Source organism: Pelophylax lessonae (assembly GCF_965119305.1).
Source record: "Pelophylax lessonae genome assembly, chromosome: 10".
In the NCBI taxonomy this organism is placed as follows: Eukaryota; Metazoa; Chordata; class Amphibia; order Anura; family Ranidae; genus Pelophylax; species Pelophylax lessonae.
In genome coordinates this window covers 178385056-178409943 of record NC_138777.1, presented here as the reverse complement: position 1 = coordinate 178409943, position 24888 = coordinate 178385056, and the positions used below count along the sequence as shown (strand labels likewise).

Genomic DNA, 24888 nt, shown 5'->3' with positions numbered 1-24888 from the left:
TAGTTCTACCAAAACTGTCTGACATTACCAAGCAGATTATAGCATCATACACACACAATGGCATCTTTAATCAACAGATGAAGCAGTTCTGAGACAGCAACCTCTAGGAGCAGGCACAAGTGAAGTCACTGAGAGCTATAGCAAGGCCACAAATTATTCAACCCACCAAAAACTAAAATTGTTTTGGGTGTATGTAGCATACAACATCATGAGATAACATTTCATAGAAATAATTTGTACAGATTTGTGTAGTATTTCATTGTGTTTATACATAGTTACATATTTAGTCAGGTTGAAAAAAGACACAAGTCCATCTGGTTCAACCAAAAAAAAAAACTGTATTGAAAACCAAACTATACAATCCCATATACACAATCCTATACCCGCAATTGATCCAGAGGAAGGCGAAAAAAACCCCCAGCAAAGCATGATCCAATTTGCTACAGCAGGGGAAAAAAATGCTTCCTGATCCCCCAAGAGGCAATCGGATATTCCCTGGATCAACTTTACCTAAAAAAATGTTTAGTACTCATTTATATTATGTACACCTAGGAAAGAATCTAGGCCTTTTTTAAAGCAATCTAGTGAGCTAGCCAGAATCACCTCTGAAGGGACTCTATTCCACGTTTTCACAGCTCTTACGGTGAAGAAAGAAATCTGTTTTCCTCTAGACAGTATCTCATAAAAGTGAGTACATTCCTCATATTTTTGTAAATATTTTATTATATCTTTTCATGTGATAACACTGAAGAAATTACACTTTTCTACAATGTAAAGTAGTGAGTGTACAGCTTGTAGAACAGTGTAAATTTGCTGTCCCCCTCACAATACCTCAACACACAGCCATTAATGTCTAAACCACTGGCAACAAAAGTGAGTACACCCCTAAGTATAAATTTCCCAATTGGACCCAATTAACCATATTTCCTCCCTGGTGTCATGTGACTTGTTAGTATTACAAGGTATCAGGTGTGTTAAATTTGGTGTTATCGCTCTCACTCTCTCATATCAGTCACTGGAAGTTCAACATGGCACCTCATGGCAAAGAACTCTCTGAGGATCTGAAAAAAAGAATTGTTGCTCTACATAAAGGTGGCCTGGGCTATAAGAAGATTGCCAAGACCCTGAAGCTGAGCTGCAGAATGGTGGCCAAGACCATACAGTGGTTATATAGGACAGGTTCCACTCAGAACAGGCTTCGCCATGGTCAGCCAAAGAAGTTGAGTGCACATGCTCAGCATCAGATCCAGAGGTTGTCTTTGGGAAATAGATGTATGAGTGCTGCCAGCATTGCTGCAGAGGTTGAAGGGGTGGGGGGGTCAGCCTGTAAGTGCTCCATACGCCGCTCACTGCATCAAATTGGTCTGCATGAGTGTCATCCCAGAAGGAAGCCTCTTCTAAAGATTATGCACAAGAAAGCCCACAAACAGTTTGCTGAAGACAAGCAGACTAAGGACATGGATTACTGGAACCATGTCCTGAGGTCTGATTAGACCAAGATAAACGTATTTGGTTCAGAGGGTGTCAAGCATGTGTGGTGGCAAACAGGTGAGGAGTACAAAGACAAGCGTGTTTAGCTACAGTCAAGCACAGTAGTGGGAGTGCCAGGGTCTGCAGCCGCATGAGTGCTGCCGACAATGGAGAGCTACAGTTCATTGAGGGAACCATGAATGCAAACATGTACTGTGACATACTGAAGCAGAGCATGATCTCCTCCCTTCAGAGACTGGGCCGCAGAGCAGTATTCCAACATGATAACGACCCCAAAGACCTCCAAGACGACCACTGCCTTGCTAAAGAAGCTGTGGGCAAAGGTGATGGACTGGCCAAGCATGTCTCCAGACCTAAACCCTATTGAGCATCTGTGGGGCATCCTTAAACGGAAGGTGGAGGAGTGCAAGGTCTCCAACATCCACCAGCTTTGTGATGTCATCATGGAGGAGTGGAAGAGGACTCCCATGGCAATCTGTGAAGCTCTGGTGAACTCCATGCCCAAGAGGGTTAAGGCAGTGCTGGAAAATAATGGTGGTCACACACATCATTGACACTTTGGGCCAATTTTTACTTAGGGGTGTACTCACTTTTGTTGCCAGTGGTTTAGACATTAATGGCTGTGTGTTGAGTTATTTTGAGGGGACAGAAAATGTACACTGGTATACAAGCTGTACACTCACTACTTTACATTGTAGCAAAGTGTCATCTCTTCTGTGTTTTCACAAGAAAAGGTATAATAAAATTTGTACAAAAATGTGAGGGGTGTACTCACTTTTGTGAAATACTATATATTACTGCAGTCTTTTGCTATAAATGAACCCTAAGGCAGGGTTCACACCTATGCAGGTTGCAGTTGATACATTTTCCAGGTGCATTTTGTGTTTTTCAATAAGCGTTTTTGATCAATTGAAGTCTATGGAACCAAAAACATAACCTGCTGGATGCACAGATGTGAACATGACCCATAGGAAACCATGTTAAATGGACTGTAGTGTGTTTCTGCAAAACTAAAAACGCACATAGGTGTGAACCAGGCTTAAAGGAATCTGCAAAGATAGAATTACTAGAACTCCACTACTGACTTGTTTTAACATCGTCCTTATCCTTTTGTCATTACTTGATGAGTCACAAAGGTGGAAGGCACATGCTTATTCAAGGGCTGTGAAACACAAAGTACTGACTGTACCTTTAAAGACAAGTCTAAAATGGCAACTCTTATCATCCATCATGGCAGTGTTCCTTTAAAGATTCCTTTCTGTGTATTCAAACATCTACCTAAATACATTAGAGGACCAGTAAACAGAGTAAACAAAGCATAACTTAGGCTGGAGATTCAAACCATTAATGGACAGGCTGAAAGTATCAACTTGGGTACAACCAGCCTACCGGATTCTCTTGCAATCATTGCTGCTATAGCCACTAGCAATACTTACTGTCTTCTCCCAGAGGGGATGACTTTTCCCCCGCCGCTCCACACCAGGAAAAGAAAATTGCAGATTCTCCTGTCAACACTGCCTGTGTTGATAGGGGAAATCTTGCAAATTTCTTTCCTGCAACCACCGCACACTGTGTCAAGAATCACAAGGTCATAGGTCACAACATTGCTTCAGTCCAGAGGCTGCCTGTGGGGGATTGAGATGGGACCCCCCCCCCTTCCCAGTTTTCACACAGAATGTATTAAGTATGGGCCTAACTTTTAGTTATTTTGTCTACACATTAATCCACATGTTGCACAATCTCCTATAGGGTCTGTTCATGTTATGATTTTTAATTTTTTTAAATTATTTATTACAGGTACCTATATAGCACCATCAATTTATACGGCACTTTTCATATACAGTATAGTGTACCTTCACATCAGTCCCTGTCCTCAATGAGCTTACAATCTAAGGCAGTGGTTCTCAATTCCGGTCCTCGGGACCCACTAACAGGCCAGATTTTAAGTATTACCTTGGGGGATGCAGACTAGAATACTGCAATCACTGAGCAGCAAATGAGATCACCTGTGATGTAATTTAGTTATCTTGCAAACCTGGCCTGTTGGTGGGTCCCGAGGACCGGAATTGAGAACCACTGATCTAAGGTTCCTAACTCACATTCATACATACACATACTAGGGCCAATTTGAGACAGGAGCCAATTAACCTTCCAGCATGTCTTTTGAGTGCAGTTATCTGCATTTTTCTTCAAAATCTCCTAGGCCTTATTTATACTTATGGTTGGGGGACATCAAAAACAAGTGGTTGAGCCATGTTTTTAACACTCCTCCCCCAATCTCACTACCTTAAGTTGCAAAAGCAGCAGACGGTGGTGTACACATGCTGCAGTAAAATGAATCCCCCCTGTTGCATTTGGCAGGCAGTACCGCCTCCAAACACAACCTATTCTAGTAACGGGGCCGTGCCAAAACCACCCTGCAACATGCAATGCAGTTGCAATGCAGTGGTGCAGTATTTTCAGGGTTAAAACAGGTGGTGAGGAGGCAACATATCACCTCCTTACCTTTCAAACGCCTCTGAAACTACAGAGAGCTTTTCAGAGGATTCTTTGCTCACCTTTGGAATAGTGTATCCATTCAGCTGCATGTCTTTGATGGGTGAGTGATTGACGCCTAGTGGCACCACTGAGGCAAAGCGCTGGACTTCTTGTAGAACAGCCTGTGTGTACGGCATCCTTAACCTGTCTTCAAAGTCAAGATAGTCTCTGTCTCCTCGAATTTTATCTATTTCTTCCCGACATTTCTCTGTAAAGAGACGGCATGTTACACAATATACAGTTCTCATTCACTCTATCAATTTTTTTTTATACAAGATTTACTTGCTAAAAAGCAAAAATGTTTGGGTTTTCCAGGCATAAATACAGGCTGAAACTATTAGTCATTTTTCCCATCTTGGATAGAGTAGAAAATGGTTACAACCCCTGTCAGTTTTTGTTTTTTTTACATTCTGTGTCCTATTTAAAGGAGTTTTATGGCGAGAGAATACACTTTCATTTTAAAATATCAGCATTGTAATAATACAAACAATAGGCTATGAATCTGCAGTAATGTTTCATGGCGTGACTGTCTGCCTTACCTCTCTGGTCTGTGTGTCAGCTTTAGGGACCGTGCAATCACACCTGTGTGTTTAAGTAATCTTCTGTCAGCATGGCTGCAACCCAGCCTCTAGCAGGAAACACTATAATACCCACGCACTTGAAGCCAGCTTTGCCTGAGCAACAATTGTGTGAAGGCTTCCCTGAGTGTTTTTTTTGCCGTGTGCGCTACAGCTGATCTCTGTGTACTGACTTTGGCTTGTTAACCTGACAATCCCAGTCTGCTTGTTGCTTCCTCTCCATCCACCAGAGCCAGCGGTGAGCATGAGCTGGGAGACCCTGGGGGCCGTTACCTGGAGTCAGCTGCAGCCAAGTCCATCCTCACCATCATAGGCTCTGGTGAAAACCTGCTGGCTCTTAGATTCCACACCCTGGGGAATCTTATGCTCTAGCTCCCTGTCCAGGACAGTGGCTGTGACCCTGTGTAGCTGCTTCTCTGAGCCATCAACCCTTAGCAGTCAGCCAATGGGTTCACAACCTCCGCGGTGCGCTGCCCATCACATGGTCCCGCAGATGACACTGACACAATAGTTTTATTTGACAATACAATACTTGAAATCTCATTTCATGTTGTCAGTTCTACCTGTCTGCCGGCCATCTCTTTCTACAACTTCCTTTGGCACGCTGCTTGTATTGCAACTTATTTTCTGCTTTTTAATTTCAGTTTCTAAGGACTCTATATCCCATGGTACCTTGCTGCCTGCAGGAACTGATCCCTGCACTGACACCGCCTCCTGAAACTCCTCCTCCCACAAAGCAGTGCCTACTGACAGGGCATAGTAAATACATATCACAGAATTCAATTAAGTAAATGATTGTGGGGGTGTGCAATTGAGCAGTAGGCAGCGGAGGGAGATGTTTACATGGCGTGGCCACAATGCTTCGCGACTGCTGCTAAGTCATATCTCCTAACTGTCCCTAATTTCTAGGGACTGCCCCTGATTTGGAACAAAGTCCCTCTGTCCCTCTTTCCTCATTTGTCCCTTACTTTGGTCTGATCTATATAGTTGCATATAAAATGCACTACTTATCTATCAAAAAGTGTTTGCCTTTCATCCAATTTTTAGTTGTTGCATTTGGAAATTCCAAAAGTCATTATTAACCACTTTACCACTAGAGCATTTTGCTGTCTTACGTCTGGGCCACTTTTTGCGATTCGGCGCTGTGCGAATTTAACTGACAATTGCGCGGTCGTGTGAGGCCGTACCCAAACGAAATTGACGTCATTTTTTTCCCACAAACAGAGCTTTCTTTTGGTGGTATTTGATCACCTGTGCGATTTTTACTTTTTGCGCTATAAACAAAAAAAGAGCGTTTATTTTGAAAAAAATAACAATATTTTTCACATTTTTTTATATGAAATTCCCCCCAAAAAAGATGTAAAAAACAATTTTTTTTTAAATTTTTGGCCAATTTGTTTTCTGCTACCCATGTTTGGTAAAAAAAAATCGCAATAAGCGTATTTTGATTGGTTTGCGCAAAAGTTATTGCGTTCACTAACAAAGGGAAAGATTTATGTCATTTTTGGTGTTTTTTTTTTTAACGAGTAATGGCGGCGATCTGCGATTTTTTTGCGGGACTGCGACATTGCGGCGGACAGATCGGACCCTTGACTGACATTTTTGACACTTTTGGGGGTACCAGTGACATTACTGCAGTAATCAGTGCTATAAATATGCACTGTTACTGTAAAAATGACACTGGCAGGGAAGGGGTTAACTTTATTGGAGAGGGAAAGGTTAATGTATGCCTGGTGCTTACTGATGTGTGGGGGGGGGGGAGGTGACTGAGTGAGACAGGGACAGATCGGATGTCCAGCTATGCTGAACACTCCGATCTGTCACTCCCTGTCACTGAGGAGATCCGCCCGCTTGTGTTTACACAGGCGGGCGGATCTCCACACTAGATCACCGACGATCGGGGCAGAGCAGCGGCGATCGCCGCTGCTCCTCACCTGGCCCGACTCCCGCTGTGAATGAAAACAGCGGGAGCGCGCCTCCGGCGGCGCGCGAGCGCCGCCTACAGGGGAGGAGTCTGGCGACGTAGGTCTACGTCGTCAGACGGGAACGAGCCACTTTGCCGCAGTACTATTCCAGTACTCAGCGGTAAAGTGGTTAAGGAATAGTATGGGTAAAAAAACAGTTGTGGGTTTAACTAATCATTTTGTTTGTAGAATTCTCCTTTAAGGGGGCATGGCAGGGGTGTGTCCTATGCCTACATACTTTTGCTAATGGGTGTCTCTTGTTCCCATCTCAAAAACTTGGGAGGTACTATATTGCTAAGATGAACTGACATGTAGTGATTGGCAAAGCCTGCTGAAAGCTACTTATGCAAGTCGATAGGGAACTGCGGCAAATGCCCCACAACTGCGTGCATTGTTCACGGTTGCAGCACCATTGTCAGCAAAAATGGGTTGTATATAGGCAGTGAGGAGGCATGGCATTGCTTCCTTACTGTCTCTAAGTGGTCTTTGGAGCATGATCTGGAAGCTTCGGCTTCAGTGGCAAGGGATATTTAGATACACATCTATTTCTACCCTTACTGGCTGGAGCAACAGGTAATAAAACCATGTTATGGGGAGAAGGAAGCTACTGTCATGCTACTGACAGACTACATCATATATGTCATTTTTGGTTTTGTCCACTTTAACTACTTGAAGAACAGGCCTATTCTGAAATGTGTGTTCATCACAAACAACTGAATACAGTCCCCCGACTACTCCTGAGTTCTTCAGGGTTTTTTTCATTCAGTTTTCATTGCTCAGTGAGTAGAGAGCTGGTGACTGTCAATAACCGCTGTCTACTCTGCCCTCCCCGCACTCACTGGAGCGCTGGGCTGTGGAGGGGTGGGAGCTCATTGAGAGGCTAAGCCTGGTTCTAGTCCAGGCGTCTGGGTGAATCCCGACCATATCATCCCGATCTTTACCTAGCCTAGACCAGCTCTGCGACATCAGCCTACAGTGGGCTTCAGCCCACTGTATGCTGAAAACGGGTCACAGGAGAGCAGAACAAACTGCACTCCTGTGATCCACAGGAGAAGTAAAGCCAAACAAGCTTTGGATGGACTTCTCTTTTAACTGCTTCTCGCCCTCTGTATTGTCAAATGTGGGGCTGGGGAGAACACTCTTGTTCTGAGACCACGTCATATGAGTTCTTCACACTCTCACTGCGCTTGTGCATCCCGTCGATGATGAGGCTCTTTACCCATGTGATCAGCTGTGTCCGATCAGAGCTGATCACATGTGAACAAGAAAATGCCAGTTAACGGCATTCCTACCCTTACTTTGACAGCGTGTGAAAGCCAATTAGCTACATTTCCTCACAGGGAAGATCTGCACAGATAACCAATGCACCGATCATCCGTGCAGGTCCATAAGTGCCTTGCAGTGATGCCATACAGTCTTTATCAGTGATTCTAATCAGTGCTGCTTATCAGTCCCCAACAGTGCTGCATATTAGTGCCTCCTCATCAGTGCAACCTATCAATGCTCTTTAGTGCAGCTTATCAGTGCCACTCAGTGCAGCCTCAATAGCGCACATCAGTGAAGAAGAAAAATGACTTTACAAAATTTTATAACAGAAAGCAAGAACTTTTTCTTTCAAAATTTTCGGTCTTTTTTTATTTGTTTAGCAAAAAATATAAAACCCAGTGGTGATTAACCACTTCCATACCAGGCCAATTCTGGCTCTCCGCTCCTACATGTAAAAATCATAATTTTTTGCTAGAAAATTACTCAGAACCCACAAACATTATATATGTTTTTTTTTAGCAGAGACCCTGGGGAATAAAATGGCGGTCATTGCTTTGTATGTCACACAGTATTTGCAAAGCAATTTTCAAATGCGTTTTTTTTTTTGGAAGAAAAACTGTTTCACGAATTAAAAAAAAAAAACACTAAAATTTGCCCAGTTTGCTTATATAATGTGAAAGGTGATGTTACGCAAAGTAAATAGATACCCAACATGTCACGCTTTAAAATTGCGCACACTTGTGGAATGGCGCCAAATTTCGGTACTTAAAGATCTACATAGGCAAAAATTTTTTACACGTTACCAGTTTAGAGTTACAGAGGAGGTCTTCAGCGTGTAAGCACGCTGAGACAGGGGCATTTTAATTTTTTTTATTGTTTATTTAATTTTTTAGTTTTACACTTTCCCTTTAAATGATTTTTCAGCAGTTTTATTCCTATTACAAGGAATGTAAACTTCCCTTGTAATAGGAATAGTGCATGACAGGTCCTCTTTATGGAGAGATTTGGGGTCAATAAGACCTCAGATCTCTCCTACATGTTAGAAAGCTTGAAATAAAAGCAAAAAACAAAACTATCTCGGCTATCTAGCCGAGATCACGGCAGTATTTACAAATGCCAGGGCAGATATAACATCATAACATCGCGCCTGGGCCTCCGAAAGTCATTGAGACTGCCGGGCACCATCTGGTCCTCGGTATACTCTAAGGTGTACTTCCACCGCTGGCGGATTCCTTCTCCAGCTCGCCAATCGCACGGATGAGCCGGTAGACGCACCGGAGGGCTGAACAGCCGCTATCATTGTTCTTATGGTGAAGTAAATCGCTGGCTAAAAAAAATGAGCAGCTGCAGGCATCATTCAGATTTCCCCACTTAAAGCCCAGGACGTCATATGACATCCAGCGGTAAGAAAGTGTTTCAATACCACCAAAATAAAGCTCTATCCATCTAAAAAAAAATGATAAAAGTTTTGTTTGGGTACAGCGTTGCATGGCCGCAAAATTGTCATTCAAAGTGCGACAGTGCTGAAAGCTAAAAAATTGGCCTTGGTAGGAATGGGGTAAAAGTGCCCAGTAGGCAAGTGGTTAAAGAGAAGGAAGTTAGTTAAATATACATAACCAAAAGAGTTTGATTCATTTATTTTTTTCTTGACCACTTCTACCTTAAGGGATTGTGGTTTCTATATATCCTGAAGCGCAGTGGGTCACATTAATAGCTATTTACATAGTTTTATTTTGTGATATTTTTACATAACCAAAAGAGTGGCTTGAATATCTGTACCTTGAATATCTGGATACATCATCATGTACAGCAGAGTCCACTCCAGGCTGGAAGATGTGGTTTCTGTCCCAGCAACAAAGAGATCTACCATACATGTAAACAGATTTTCTTCATCAAAAGATGATTTGTAACCATCTTGATTCTCCTGAGTAGAAAACAGAAAGATATTACAAGTACATGAGAAGACTTCCTTCTTTGGAGGCATTCTCCATGTCATGAAACGTGAGATTGGTAAGTGGCCTGTGGTCTAGCTTAGCTCTCATTTTATTTTCCTGTGCTCATCTATGATGATGAACCAATCAAGAAAACTCAAATAGTGAGGTTTATGATCCAAATAATGAAAACAAGGTTTCTATACAGAATTGTGGGTGTAGAAATGTCTGTCACATACACGAATGCCTCCTATCCCTCTCCAGAGATTGTAGTAGGCCACGCAGACTACCACTGACTGACAAAAATGAAAATTGCACCTGTATCATAGCACTCCTATTTTGATGCCGTATAGTAGTAGAATTCAGTATTATACAGTATATAAGTAGATGAGTATTAGTATTTAATGCTGGGAATTCTGTTTTGCCTGCTGTTAGCAACAGCTTGTGGTGTTGATAGTGATGCCCTATCCTAGGGCTGTATCCTACAACCTTCCATGTATTCCCTGTAAAACTTCCACTTTTCCTCCCTGTAACCCTAAACGCTTATCTCTCCCTGTAAACCCAACACTAACCCTCACAATAGCACTCCTTGTAATCCTAGCATTAACCCTCTATATACTATAACCCTAACACTGAGTCTCCCTGTCTCCCAAACACTAACACTCCCCATAACCCTGACAGCAACCCTCATAATAACTACAGGGTTGCCAGCCATCCATAAATTTACAGGCAGTTTGTAAAACATTGGCAGTTTTCTGCTGTCTGTAAATGTCCATAAATAGCAGAAAAGTGCCTGTTAAAAGGTCACTTGCTGGCTCTGGCATTGTGTATGCACAGTTCTGGAGCCGGCCTATTATTAATTGGCTAAGTTTGGCTTGGCCTCAGGCTCTGCATAAAATCAGGCTGCTACTGCTAGAGGAGGAGGTCAGTGTCACAGCTCCAGGCCATAAAGGGTCTGTCACTAATGTAAGGGGGGGAGTGAATACACTATGGTAAGGTAAAGGTTCCGCCTAATATCAGTAACCCCCCCCCACATTCACTCCACGGTCTCTGATGTAAGGCGGTCTCTGGTCACCAGATTCCCCCCTCCACATCGAAGTTTCAATTTTTCCCCCTGAAATCAGTGTCCTCAGAGCTCCCCGTTACATCAGAGTCCGCAGGGTTCCCCCTTACAGTACAAGTGAAAACTCTGTGGACTCTGATGAAAAGGGGAACTCTGCAGACACTCATTTAATGGGGAACACTGGGAACTCTGATGTAAAGGGGAACGCTGTGGACCATGATGTAAAGCGAAAGTCTGCGGGCTCTGATGTAGGGGGAACTCTGCAGACTCTTATATAAGGTGACCAGAGACCACCTTACATCATAGTTTCCTTTACACCAGAGTCCACAGCATTCCCTCTTACATCACGGTCCACAGCATCCCCCTTTACATCAGAGTTCCCCATTGAACTGTTGCCCCGCAGACTCTGATGTAAGGGAGAAATCTGTGGACTATGATGTAAAAGAAAACTGAGCACACTGATGTAAGGGGGAACTCTGTGGAATCAGATGGAAGGGGAAACTTTGGGGCCTCTTGTGTAAGTGGGGGCTGTGGTGACCAGAGACCCCCTGTCATCAGAGTTCTTTACATCACGGTTCGCAGTGCTCCCATTTAGATCAGTGTCCACAGTGTTCCCTCTTGCACCGTAGGGGATAGCCTTGTGGACTCTGATGGTGGTGGGGGGGGCTATGTGGAATCTGATGTAAGGGTGAACTCTGGGTACTCTGATGTAAGAGGGAAATCTGGGGAATCGTGTACAAGCGCCATACTTGAGTAAGAAAGGAAGCTTGTGGCATTGTGTGGCAATGTCCCCTGAAGGGAGGGATGTATCATGCCGTAAGAAGACCGCCTTGGCAACCCCCCTGCACCTGGAATTTGATGATACGAGAAGCCGTGTGGACTCCCTGCTATACTACGAAAGGGCTGACATCCATCAGCCGTGTCCTGGTCAGCTGCAGCCGCCGAAGCCATCCTTATACATCCCTCCCTTCAGGGGACATTGCCACACAATGCCACAAGCTTCCTTTCTTACTCAAGTATGGTGCTTGTGTTTCTTCCTCAGTTATCCACAAGCCCCTTCTTGCTTGCACACTGAGCAGCCATCTTAAAGAGCCAGTACACATCTTCAATCAACTCTGAATAATTACATTTTTATTTTAAATGACTCTTTGATGGACTATATAATTCAATCAACTTGTTATTTGTCCCACTCTATCACCTATGAGGGCTAGCTCCTGTCTTCTATGCGCCAGTATGACCATTTTTATGTTGTTACAGATTATTCATTCCCTTTTAAGACCCTCCCACTGGGCATGCATACAGATCGCCGTGCTACACACCCCGCAGAACTTGTTTTTATATTTTATCCCAGGGTGCCCAGGCCTTTCATAAACCTAGTCATGCTCACATTTTGTCACTCTGCTTTGAAGTTTTCATTGTTTATACTGCTTAATTAGGGATTGCCTTAGTTTATAATAATAGTAATAATAATAATAATATAATATTAGCATATTTCAGGATGTCAGTAAAAAATGTGCTCTGTCAGTAAATTTTCCATGTTTATCAGTAAAAAAAAGTTGTGCTGATTAACTGTCCTTGTAACCTTACATTCATCCTCCATGCCACCCTAACACTGGGCTTGACAAATTTGCTTGGAATCTAGGAGCCAGCTAAAAAAGTTGGGAGCCATTTTTTTTTCCGCGCATGCAGAATGGCCGGCTTCTGTCGGACCGCCTGCCATACACACGGGCCGAATGGTGGTAAGTTTTTATTGAAACGGCTGATGTTGCCTGGCATTCGTCCCATGTGTACTTGGCTTTAAGGTGTGATGGGCAGTGGCTCACTAGGGAAGGACAGTGCAGCAAGGTGGGGGTGATGGGAGATCCAGTAACTCATGCCACCTTTTTATGCGGGCAACTCCGCTAAGCGGAATCCGCTTGCTCATCTGGGATTTCTCCGCTAATCCCAGCTGAGCAGGCGGGTGACAAGTCCTGCCCGCTCCACTATGCAGAGCAAACATTAACACAGTCCCGCTCTCCTCTATATGGCAATCGGATGGAAATAGACTGCCTGTCCATTTCCATCCGATGCCATCTAATTTGATAAATTTGAAAATAGGACCACTATCCGTCTGTTTTTGGCAGACCGGATCAGAAGGTGGAGGTTGTCAGCGAACATCTGCCACTCCATAGAGGAGACTGAAGGGTCTGATCAGGTCCACCTGAAAGACTGACAGGCGGACCTGATCCGACAGCCCGTGTGAAAGGGGCCTTCGGCTGTGTGGCATGACAGGGAGAGAATGCAAAATAATGAAAAATGAATTTTCATGAAAAAAAAAATAATAATAATAAAAAACTGTTTCCATCTTTGTGAGGTTGTAAATGGAACTGAGGCCATTCCAACCAGCTTCCCCACACTCCCTGTCCACTCCTCAGTAAGAACAGGGTGCCAGATCGAGCCCTCAACACTTTCAACCTCCTCTCTTTTGAAAGAGATGGGCGGGCAGTGAGTGCAGGCAGGGGAAGCCCTCAGCGCCGCCAGTGACTACTTGTTGCCGCTCCGGCCATCACAAGAGGGCACCAGTTTCCCAATGTAAGCGTCTCATTCCAGCAGGCCGCAAAGCTGCGGCCACAATTGGCGGCATCTTAGTCCTTACACCTGCGGGCAGGGGCTGCATAGCAGACATCCCAACCTGCAAAAACTAATTTCAGGGAGGTGGCACCCTGCACTCCCCTTCCCCCACCAATTTAACTCAATTGCTAGCGGGTACTTCTGGCTGGTACTGCTGATGGGTACTGCTGGTGGGTACTGCTGACAGGTACTGCTGGTGGGTACTGCTGGCTGGTACTGCTGGTGGGTACTGCTGGCTGGTACTGCTGGGGGTTCTTTCTGGCGGGTACTGCTGGCTGGTACTGTTGCCTGGTACTACTGGCGAGTACTGCTGGTGGGTACTGCTGGCTGGTACTGCTGGTAGGTTGTGCTGGCTGGTACTGCTGGTGGGTACTGCTGGCTGTTACTGCTGGCGGTTACTGCTGGCTGGTACTGCTGGCTGGTACTATTGGCGAGTACTGCTTGTGGGTACTGCTGATGGTTACTGCTGGCAGTAAATGCTCGCTCCTCTGAGAGACATCAACGGAGTGTAAGGGACGGCGCTGGAGGAAGCATACAGAGCCAATGCTTCCTGTATCTCTCCTCTCACAGACGGAGTGCATTTGATATAATTTGGCCTGTCACAGGACGGAACCGGGACTATACAGGAAGCATCGGCTCTGTTCTGACAGCTGATAGGCCTAGAGGTGGGATATCCCACGGTTCTTGCGGGTTTCAGGGAGACTTGGGATGTCTGGCATGAGGAGAAGACACCTGCCACAGTGTAGCCCAGAGGCCAGGCCGCTAATTCTAGTCGCCAATGCAACCTGGCTCCAGGGGTTTGTCGAGCCCTGCCCTAGCACTGCATCTCCCTCCCTGTAACCTCTTCACTGTAATCCTAATGCTAACCCTCACTGCGATCCTAACATTTATTCTCACAGTAACCCCAACACTAACCCTTTCAGTACACTGTAAAACTAACATTTACCCTTCTTGTAACCTTCACAGTAACCCACCCTATAACTCTGACACTACCCTTCTCTGTAACACTGACTCTAACTCCTTTTTAAAGCTTTCTTTGTTTTATTTTCATCTGGTGATACAGCCAGTAAGTCTGTTGTTTTTAAACAGAAAAGCTCTCTTGCAGTTATAGGGGTGAGACAAATCATTTAACACTGGCAAGGATGCTTAAAATGATCAGCTTTTATTTATGTAAACTTTTATCCCAAAAGGAAAAGCTGTTTGCTGTAACTGATTATAAAGTATTAGCTAGAGTTCATTTTCAATTTGTTACTGTATTGAAATCTGCTAATACATTTAACACTTCACCCCCCCCCCCCACACTGATAATTCTGCTGCTCAGATCTACCCCCTGTGATCATTCATCCAGAGGGGTGTCTGTATCATGCAGGAAGTGTGTTACTGACCAGGTCACCAGGAGAAAACAGAGGGAAAAAAGCATTAGAAAATAAGAAAACCAATGCAACCACCACATCTAATGATTGGTAAGCTGAAATACATTACATTTTTGGTTTTGGATTTAATACCGCTTTAACCTGTGTTTGCATATTTACTTATTTTTTTGCAAGGATCCTCTGCAATGAAGCCTGCCCCATCTGCACCAAAGGATACCCAGGTCAGGATCTCAGTGCTGTTATCTCCTGCTTTGTTCTAATCTATGCCATATAAGTAGATGCCACCTAACACTAGGTTCTCACCCCATAATATAAACAACCCTGCAATCAAGTAATATATTTAGGCTTTATATTCTATTGAAATCCAGATGTTAATACCAACTCATAAAAATAACAGATTGTCAGCTTGATGTCATGATAATAAATAATTACTCTACCTTATCCAGTTCTTCCAGGTAGCAGTCGATGTAGTCTCTGGGTTGTCCAGGCACTCTGGTTCTCTTGTGTTCCTCTAGAACTTTCCTGAGAAACCCAAAAACTGTCTCTACATTTTTGAAAATCTTCTGATGTGGTAGAGGAAGATGTCTGACAAATCCAAATGCATTAAAGAGCTGAAGGAAAATAATGTAACAATGCTCAACTCAATACAGTTGGAAAACAGGCAACCACAGGACCTAATCAAATTACCTCTATAGATCAAGAAACACCAATCAATTTTCTAAAATGTAACCTCCCATCTTTTTTTTTGTATTGCTTTTAAAGATGTCAGCACAGGCCTGGGTTAGTGTAAATTCTTCTTGCTCTGTGGCTTACAAGGGCCTAGCTATAGCTCTCAACTGCCTCTCTTTGGAAAGCAAATGTCGCATCCCTCTTTCTTTTCAGTTGTACCCCACTTTGGTGCGTAGCATAGACTCCTATACAAAATGTAACATTTAACTACCACAAGTGTTTTCTCACACAAAACACAACATCCAGCCTTTAAATGATTGTATGTGTTGTTTGAACCACTTAAGCCCCGGAGGATTTGGATGCTCAAAGACCAGGGCCCAGTTTGCGATTTCGGCACTGCGTGACTTTAACGGATAATTGCGCGGTTGTGCGATGCTGTTCCTAAACGAAATTGACGTCCTTTTTTCCCACAAACAGAGCTTTCTTTTGGTGGTATTTGATCACCTGTGCGATTTTTATTTTTTGCGCTATAATCAAAAAAAGAGCGACAATTTTGAAAAAAAATAACGGAAAATTGATATCAAATACTTACCGTAATTTTCCTTTCCTGATGGACTCCATGGCAGCATACGTTCGGGTAGGCCCCGCCTCCTCTCCTACCTCATAGGACCCCACTCCCATAAATCTTTGCTCCCTTTCAGCATCAGTGTTCTGTAACTAGCCTACTCAGGAATTGTGAGGGGACTCCTGCTGCCATGGAGTCCATCAGGAAAGGAAAATTACGGTAAGTATTTGATATCAATTTTCCATTTTCCTGACAGACTCCATGGCAGCATACGTACGGGAAATAACTCGCTATACACTCCCGGGTGGGAAGATGCTGAACAAAGAAAACTTTAATTGGCACTGTCAACTGACAAGACTTGAACGCCAAAATTAACGGAAGATAAAGCAGCAGGTTCAATACAATAATGGGAAAGGAAGGTATTGACAGATGACCAGGATGCTGCTTTGCAGATCACGTCAGGCGCGACGTGTTTGGAAGCTGCCCAAGACGTAGCGACGCTTCTTGTAGAGTGAGCTGTAATCGCCTCTGGAGGAGCCAAGCCCTTTGCTCTATACGCCCATTGGATAGCCTGAACAATCCACGCAGCCACTGCTCTAGAAGAGGCACGCATACCCTTCTTTTTGCCATGGAGAAGAACGAAAAGGAAATCCGATTGGCGGAAGGAGGATGTGGCTTCCAAATATTGACTTAGAGTGTTGCCCACGTCTAGAGGATGGACTGGAGATTCCTCATCAGTTCTGAAGGTGGGAAGAACTATCTCAGCATTTTCGTGGAAGACAGAGGTCACTTTTGGATTTGACCCCAGCATAGGGATTAGGACCACTCTGTCTTGAAAGAAGGTCAGAAAAGGCTCTTTGTAACCTAAATTGTGTATCTCAGAAACCCTCTTAGCGGAGGTAATGGCCACCAAAAATGCTGTCTTCAACGTAAGCTCCTTGATTGACATGGAGGCAACTTCCTTTGAAGAAAAAAAAGTCCAAAACTAATGGAAGATCCCATTTTGGAAATCCCGGCCTTCTCTGAGGCCTGAGCCTGACTGCGCCCTTAAAAAATTGCTGAATCAGATGATGACTTGCCCACTGAATTCCGGAGAGAACTAACTGAGAGGGACAGATCCAGACCAGATTGCAAGAAACTTAGAATCTGCTGAATAGTAGGTGTACCTACTGGACCTGACCTCTGGGCCTGATGACTCATGAACCTGGCCCATATCCTTTCATATACCCTGTTGGTGCTAGGTCTTCTTGAACTCATGAGAGTCGGGATCACCTCTTCTGGACATCCGAGAGCTTCCAACCTCCCCCTCTCAAGAACCAAGCCCTGAGGTGCAGCCGTGCAGGGCATGGATGCAGAGTAGGACCCTGAGATAGAAGGTCCGACCTGAGAGGTAGAGGGATTGGATCCCTGAAGCTGAGAAGGGACAGCAAGGGAAACCATGGCCTGTTGGGCCAGAAGGGGATTATTGCCACGATTTCTACTTCCTCCATCTTCAGTCTCCACAGGAATTGGAGTACTATTGGTACTGGTGGAAAAGCATAAGCAGACTGGAAGTTCCATCTGTCCGTGAGGGCATCCACTCCGAAGGCTCGAGGGTCTCTGAACCTCGTGTAGTACTTCCGAAGCTTCTTGTTGCGTGGACTCGCAAACAGATCCACTTCTGGCGAAATTCCCAGGGACAGCACCCAGTTGAACACCTCCTGATGGAGGGACCACTCGTTGTTGTCTAGTTGGAAACGGGATAGGAAGTCTGCTTCCACATTCAACACTCCCGGAACAAAGACCGCTGAAAGATTGGCCAGATGATGCTGAGCCCATGTCATAATCGGGTCTGTTTCTTGGAGGAGAGACATGCTGCGCGTTCCTCCCTGTCTCTTGACATTAACCACTGCTGTGGTGTTGTCCATCCTTAGCAGCACTGAGGCCCCTTGCGTTAGATGGTGAAAAGCCTGAAGGGCTTTGAGGACAGCTCGTAGTTCTAGAATGTTGGACACCACTCCGTGACCGGGAAAGTTCCATCTGCCTTGTGCCACTTCGGACAGACAGTGGGCTCCCCAACCGGTACTGCTGGCATCGGAGGTTATCGTAATTCAGGAAATTGGAGCGATTGAGTGGCAGTTGGTCAGATTTGTACGGCGTAACCACCAGGGAAGGCATCCCTTCATGAATGGGGTCAGGTGAATAACTTGTGACAAGTTCTCCGTCGTCCACTGTTGGAGAAACCCCTTCTGGAAGGGTCTCAGCTTCCACATAGCCCACTTCACCATGGGTGAGGTGGCTACGAGCGTCCCTACTACCTTTAGACACTGACGAGCAGTGAGACGAGAGGCAGCGAGAGCGCGAGCCACCCTGCTCTGGACTACTGGAATTTTCTCTTCTGGTAGGGAAATGGTGCACTTCACCGCGTTGAACAGTGCCCCAAGAAACACCAGCGACTGCGTAGGCACCAGATGGCTCTTTTCTAGATTCAGAATCCAACCGAATTCCTGAAGCGTAGAGATCACTTGCTCCAGATGCAAGAGTAACTGACGTCTGTCCTGAGACAGAAGGAGGAGATCGTCCAGATAATGATGCAATCTGACGCCTCTGGTCCTGATGAGAGCCACAACTGCCAGCAGGTCTTGGAGAACGTGCGAGGCGAAGTTGAGAGCCCGAAGGGAAGACACGTAAATTGCATGTGAGCATGACCTACAGCAAACCGGAGGAACTGATGGTACTCTTTTGCCACAGGAACGTGGAAGTACGCTTCTTTTAGGTCGATCGATGTCAACCAATCTCCTGGGAGAATCGAATGCTGTATTGTGACTAGGGACTCCATTTTGAACCTTTCTTGATGGATAGACCTGTTGAGATATGTAAGGTCTATTACCGGGCGCCAGGTGCCGTTCTTCTTCTGGACGAGGAACAAAGGTGAATAGACTCCCAAACCTCGTTCTGCATCGGGAACTGGCACAACAGCTCGCTGAGCCAGTAAGGTGTCCACGTAAGCGAGAAGAACCTTCTTTTTCTCTGCCGAAGGAGGAAGTGAGGTTGCGACAAACCTGGGTTTGGGAACGTTGTCGAACGCCCACGAATGTCCCTGGGACACGATGTTTAACACCCAGGGATCCTGGATCGAGGCCGCCCAGACATCCCGAAATTGAAGCAACCTGGCCCCTACCAGGAAGGCCTGGACGGGCCCAACCTCAAAAGGATTTGGTGGCCTCCCGGTCACCAGACGAAGAGCCTTTTGAGCCTTTCTGGAAGGTGGATTGCCTTGACTTCCAACCTCTTCCATAGGACTTGCCTGGTCTGTAGCTGCGTGCTTCCCTGGAACGATTGGTGGTTTGTCTTCTCGGGAAAGAGCACTTCTGAGCGCCTGGGCGTTTATCCTGAGGGAGGAACCCAGATTTTCCACCCGTGGCCCGAGATATGGCTGCATCCAATTTTTTCCCAAAGAGGGAAGAACCCTCAAAGGGAATCCGGCACCATGCCTGTTTGGAAGCAGCATCAGCAACCCAAGGCCTAAGCCACAGGGCGCGTTTAGCCGTAACAGAAGCCAGCATAACTCGAGCCAAAAGGCGAATGGTGTCTAGAGATGCCTCCCCCAGAAAACCCGCAGCCATCTTCAGCTCCTGGATTGGGAAGCTCTGGAGCACTTCTTCCGAAACTCCTCCGAGAGTGCCCTCGAGGGCATTAATCCAGACTTCCATGGCTTTAGAAATTGTAGCCAAAGCCAAAGCTGGCTTACAGGCCATGCCGGCCGAAAGATATGCTCGTTTAAGGTCAGCGTCGATCCTCCTATCCAACGGATCCCTAAAAGAGGCTGTATCCTCCATTGGAAGGGTGACATGCTTGACCAAACGCATCACAGCTGCATCCACACTTGGGGAAGATTCCAGGTACTTCACCTTTTCTTGTTTAAATGGATACAACTTCGACATTTTTGTGGTCAATTTTTTTGTGGAATTTTTCCTTTCCACTTTGCTCCACTCTTCTGTAATTATATCTCCCAGCTCCCCTAGAAATGGAAAGTCCAAGCGCTCTTTGCATAGCTGCTTGAAATATTTTCGTTGTTTCAGGGAGGAGACAGCTGGTTCTTCCCATTCAAGGGCTTCTCTCACCGCCTTCACTAGAGGGGAGACAAGGCTGAACTCAAATCCTGAACCGGAGTCATCTAAATCAGATTCGGACTCTGACGGAAGGATAGAAGGATGGCTGGGTTGGGAGGACTCAAAAGGATCTTGAACCAGAAGATCTCTTTCTGGCCCTGCAGAAGTACTTGGCTTCTGTAATTCAGCTAGAGAGTCTTTGAGGACTCTGCGCACCACTTCCTCAATATGATGGTCTGACTTCTCCCTTTCACCCGTGGCTTGGGTATAACAAGGTTTACACAGAGAGGAGCCATCTGTTACCATGGTACCACATCCCCAGCATTTTTTTCCATGCGGGTGCTCTGAACGGCCATGATGTGTTGAACCAGAAGATTTGCCATCACGTCCCCTACTATGGGGAGAGCTGCGCCTGGACCTAGACGAGGAGTGCCGGTGATGCGACTTTGAATGTCTGTCTTCGCTGCGTGCGCTAGGCTGGTGTTCAGACCTGGAAGAGCTGGAGACAGACACATGTAGCGATATATAAGAGAAAAACACACAGACCCTCCCCCCACCTCAATGCCCAGCACATACCTGGTATGAGCGGGCTGGCCACTAGGGGGTGGAGAAGCGTCCATTATTGATGCAACAGAAGGGGCGAAGAAACTCTTCACAACTAAGCAAAAAGGAATACACATAGAGCTAAGCTTTAACCCCAAGCAAAAAAACTGCCAATAAGCCTTTTTAAAATAGGATTCTTACCTCTCAGAACGACAGTCAGAGTCTGGGGGAGGCTGTATGTATGTATGTTCCCACCAGCTCTGACATACTGAGGGATTTAAATATGCCGCCTCGCGGCCGCCGATCGCTGCCGCGCATGCGCGAGTGACGTCACGCATCACTCCCACGCATGCGCACCGAATCTAGTGCCCGGCGGCTACCGCGCATGCGCAGAAGCGACGCGCAACCCGGAAGCGGCGGCCGCGATCGCGGCCGCGGCGGGACCGGGAGCCACCGGACAATGCAGGAAAAAGACACTACGGCGGACCAAATACCAGACAGTGAGTAAAATAGCCTGACATATGAGACTAGCACACAAGTAGCAACGCAACAATAAGAATAAACAAATGAAAGGTCCTATAACAGGGCTTACCACCCTGCCCAAGCAGAGAAGGGTCCCAGAGGTACACCACCGGACTGTATCTTCGGGCAAAATTAGGCCACCCGTGGCAGCTGGGCTCTCTCGGCCAGACCACAGAGCTCCTGCTGAGGGTCTCTTCTATTGCCCCCTCCATACCCTGCTAATAGCCAGGGCTTAGCGGAGGCTCCACGACCCATTCTGCTTCCAGGTATAGGACTGAAACAGTAGGAACATAAAACCATATGTATGAGGAGGACGAAAAAAGAACACTGATGCTGAAAGGGAGCAAAGATTTATGGGAGTGGGGTCCTATGAGGTAGGAGAGGAGGCGGGGCCTACCCGAACGTATGCTGCCATGGAGTCTGTCAGGAAAACAATTTTTTCACATTTTTTTATATGAAAATCCCCCAAAAAAAGGTAAAAATCTAAATTTTTTAACATTTTAGGCCAATTTGTTTTCTGCTACATATTTTTGGTAAAAAAAAAATCGCAATAAGCCTATTTTGATTGGTTTGCGCAAAAGTTATTGTGTTTAATAACTACGAGAAAGATTTAGGTAATTTTTATTGTTTTTTTTTTTAAGTAATGGCGGCGATCTGCGATTTTTTTTTGCGGGACTGCGACATTGCGGCGGACAGATTGGACCCCTGACTGACATTTTTGACACTTTTGGGGGTATCAGTGACATTACTACAGTACATAAAGGTCAAGATTAACAAGTCTGACGCGTTTCGGCATACAGCCTTGTTCACAGCATAGTCACAATGGAATCACCATTCCAGGGTCATTCCATTTGTGAATATGCTGTGAACAAAGCTGTAAGCGGAATTGCGTCAGCTGTTTTTAACCAGGGAAGAGGAGTTGGTTCTCAGGTAAGAAAGCCCCTACATTTGGGTCCATACATATTCCTTTTAGTTTGATATCTCCTATGGTGACATTTTACTCTTTTGGCTCCATTTGATGGTCACAGGTGGGGGTTTCCCTCTTAAGAAGTACATTAATATATCATTTCTTGAACCACATCTATAAAAAAAGAACACTGTAGGTGAACACTATTGTGGGGAACTTAACCCTAAAGCATCCTATCATCCCATGCTTCTTAACATTTTTTGCAGGAACAGATCAGAGATAGAGTAGGTCTTTATTCTCCTTTTTCGGGGGTAGAAAGAATTCTTCAAATGTAAAGACTCCTGGAGGTGGAATTTTTAATTTTATTCTTAAGCTCTGCTTAACCACTTCTGGACCGGAAGGATTTGCCCCCTTAATGACCAGGCCGTATTTTGCGATTCGGCACTGCGTTACTTAACGGACAATTGCGCGGTCGTGCAATGCTGTACCTAAATAAAATGAATGTCCTTTTTTTCCCACAAATAGAGCTTTCTTTTGGTGATATTTGATCACCTGTGCAATTTTTATTTTTTGCGCTATAAATTAAAAAAAATTCTGAAAAACAAAAACCAATATTTTCCACATTCTGCTATATAACATTCCCCCCAAAAAATTAAAAAAATCAAAATTTTTTAACATTTAAGGCCAATTTGTTTTCTGCTACATATTTTTGGTAAAAAAAAAAAAAAAAAAAATCGCAATAAGCGTATTTTGATTGGTTTGCGCAAAAGTTATCGCGTCCACTAACTATGGGAAAGATTTATGTCATTTTTATTGTTTTTTTTTTTTACTAGTAATGGCAGCGATCTGCAATTTTTTTGTGGGAATGCGACATTGCGGCGGACAGATCAGACCCCTGACTGACATTTTTGACACTTTTGGGGGGACCAGTGACATTACTACAGTAATCAGTGCTAAAAAATATGCACTGTTACTGTAATAATGACACTGGCAGGGAAGGGGTTAGCCCTGTGGGTGATCAAGGGATTAAATGTGAGCCTAGGGGAGTGACTCTAACTGTGGGGGGCGTGGCTTGTGAAATGATCACAGAGACCTGTGTTCCTCTATAGAAGGATCACAGGCGCTCTGTTATCATTCCAGGGAGAAGAACGGTCAGCTGTGTTTACAACAGCTGACTGTTCTTCTCTCTGAGTGGGGAACGATCACGGGTGTCAGGTGGCAATCAGCGCTGCCTGCCCCGTGCATCGGCTTCCCTGCTGACGAGCGGGGGCGAGAGTGCGCCAGAGGCGGCGCGCGCTCGCCCCCTAGCTGCAGGCACTGACCGACGTATACTTACGTCGGTTTGCGCAGCAGTGGCTGCCTGCTGCAGTATAACTGTGGTGGGCGGTTGGCAACCGGTTATGGATGCTTTTTAAACTTAATTATAATGTAGACCTCAACCTGTATTTGAAAAATATTCTTATCGAAAAATATTCTTATTGTATGGGATATCCTACTTTCTTTACAAGAAGTGGGGGGATCAAATGCTTGTTGAGTCCAGGATTATTGCCCCCTTCTTGTAAAGAGAGTGGGATATATATATATATATATATATATATATATATATATATATAGTATATTGCAGTTGATAGGACTTGAAGTTCTGAGGAAGGAAAAATAAGGATAGTGGGTGGAATTAGCAGCCATATACTGTCGGTACTTACAAATTTGCTATGATGTTGTTGTGGTAAGTGGTCTTAGGGTGGAGTTATTTTAAAATATATACTATTTTTAATTTTTGCATATGGATTTGTACTGGGCATTTTTAGAGAATTAAGATGGCATTTTAATAGTTTATTGGTTTTATATTTTGTGTATATTTTTTATTTCCGTTTGTTGACACATTTTAAAGTTACTTGGAATCTCCACCTCACCACTTTTACCCGTGGGACAGAAGGAGCCCCATTAATCTTTGGTGTATGTATATAAAGACTTTTTTTTTTTTATTTCCTGTGTGTCAGCAGTCAACACTTGTACTGTATTTAAAAAAGATTGGATTAGTGCATGTTAGAGTTGGGTCTTCAAACTTTGGTTGTCTGTTTACCACCCTGATGATTCTTTCTATATCTACAGCTCAGTTATCACAGCGGGCCATCGCCTACCTTTGCTTTCCAGCTACGTGTATTTTATTTTTCTCTTGGTCTGCTAACACTGCCACAGTAATGTCTAAACCATAGTCTGCAACCTGCTGCACTTTGGTGTTTCCAGTGCAGTACTTGGACCATAGCAGTCAGTAGCGGTTGTGTCGATTTTTAAAGGGGCAGTAATAGCAGTGATCTCTAGAACTCTCAAGTATAGACCCCCAGGCTTTTTATTGCTCTCTCTATTCCCATTAGATATTTCCTCTCACTTCCTGCAACACTAACAATATTGTCACCAGGACAGAAAGTTAGGGAAAGTCTCCTTAAAACAGGGATCCTTAAACTACGGCCCTCCAGCTATTGTGGAACTACATATCCTATGAGGCATTGTAAAACTGACATTCACAGATATGACTAGGCATGATGGGAATTGTAGTTCCTGAACAACTGGTGGGCCATAGTTTGAAGACCCCTGCCTTAAAATAACAAAAAGACAGCAAAAGGCAAAGATTTTATCAGGGCTTTTTTCTCAGAAAAAGGGGGAAGCGAACTCAACTACGACCCCCTACAACTCCCCTCCCCCCACAAACACCCTCCAAACCACATCAAATAGTGGGTATGGTCAAATTTCACTAACAGTGGGAGGGTCTTAAAGGG

The 24888-nt window shown here is 44.9% G+C and overlaps 1 protein-coding gene across 1 annotated transcript in view; it reads right to left on the bottom strand.

Moving 5' to 3' along the window:
• The window catches only part of LOC309565120 (cytochrome P450 2J6-like), a 79051-nt gene that overhangs the window by 27898 nt on the left and 26265 nt on the right, over positions 1 to 24888 (bottom strand). The window contains exons 5-7 of the mRNA XM_082269902.1: positions 15252 to 15425; positions 9617 to 9761; positions 4050 to 4237 (exon numbers count right to left, since the gene is read on the bottom strand). Coding sequence (XP_082126028.1) covers positions 4050 to 4237; positions 9617 to 9761; positions 15252 to 15425 — 507 coding nt within the window. The remainder of the gene's footprint in view (positions 1 to 4049; positions 4238 to 9616; positions 9762 to 15251; positions 15426 to 24888) is intronic.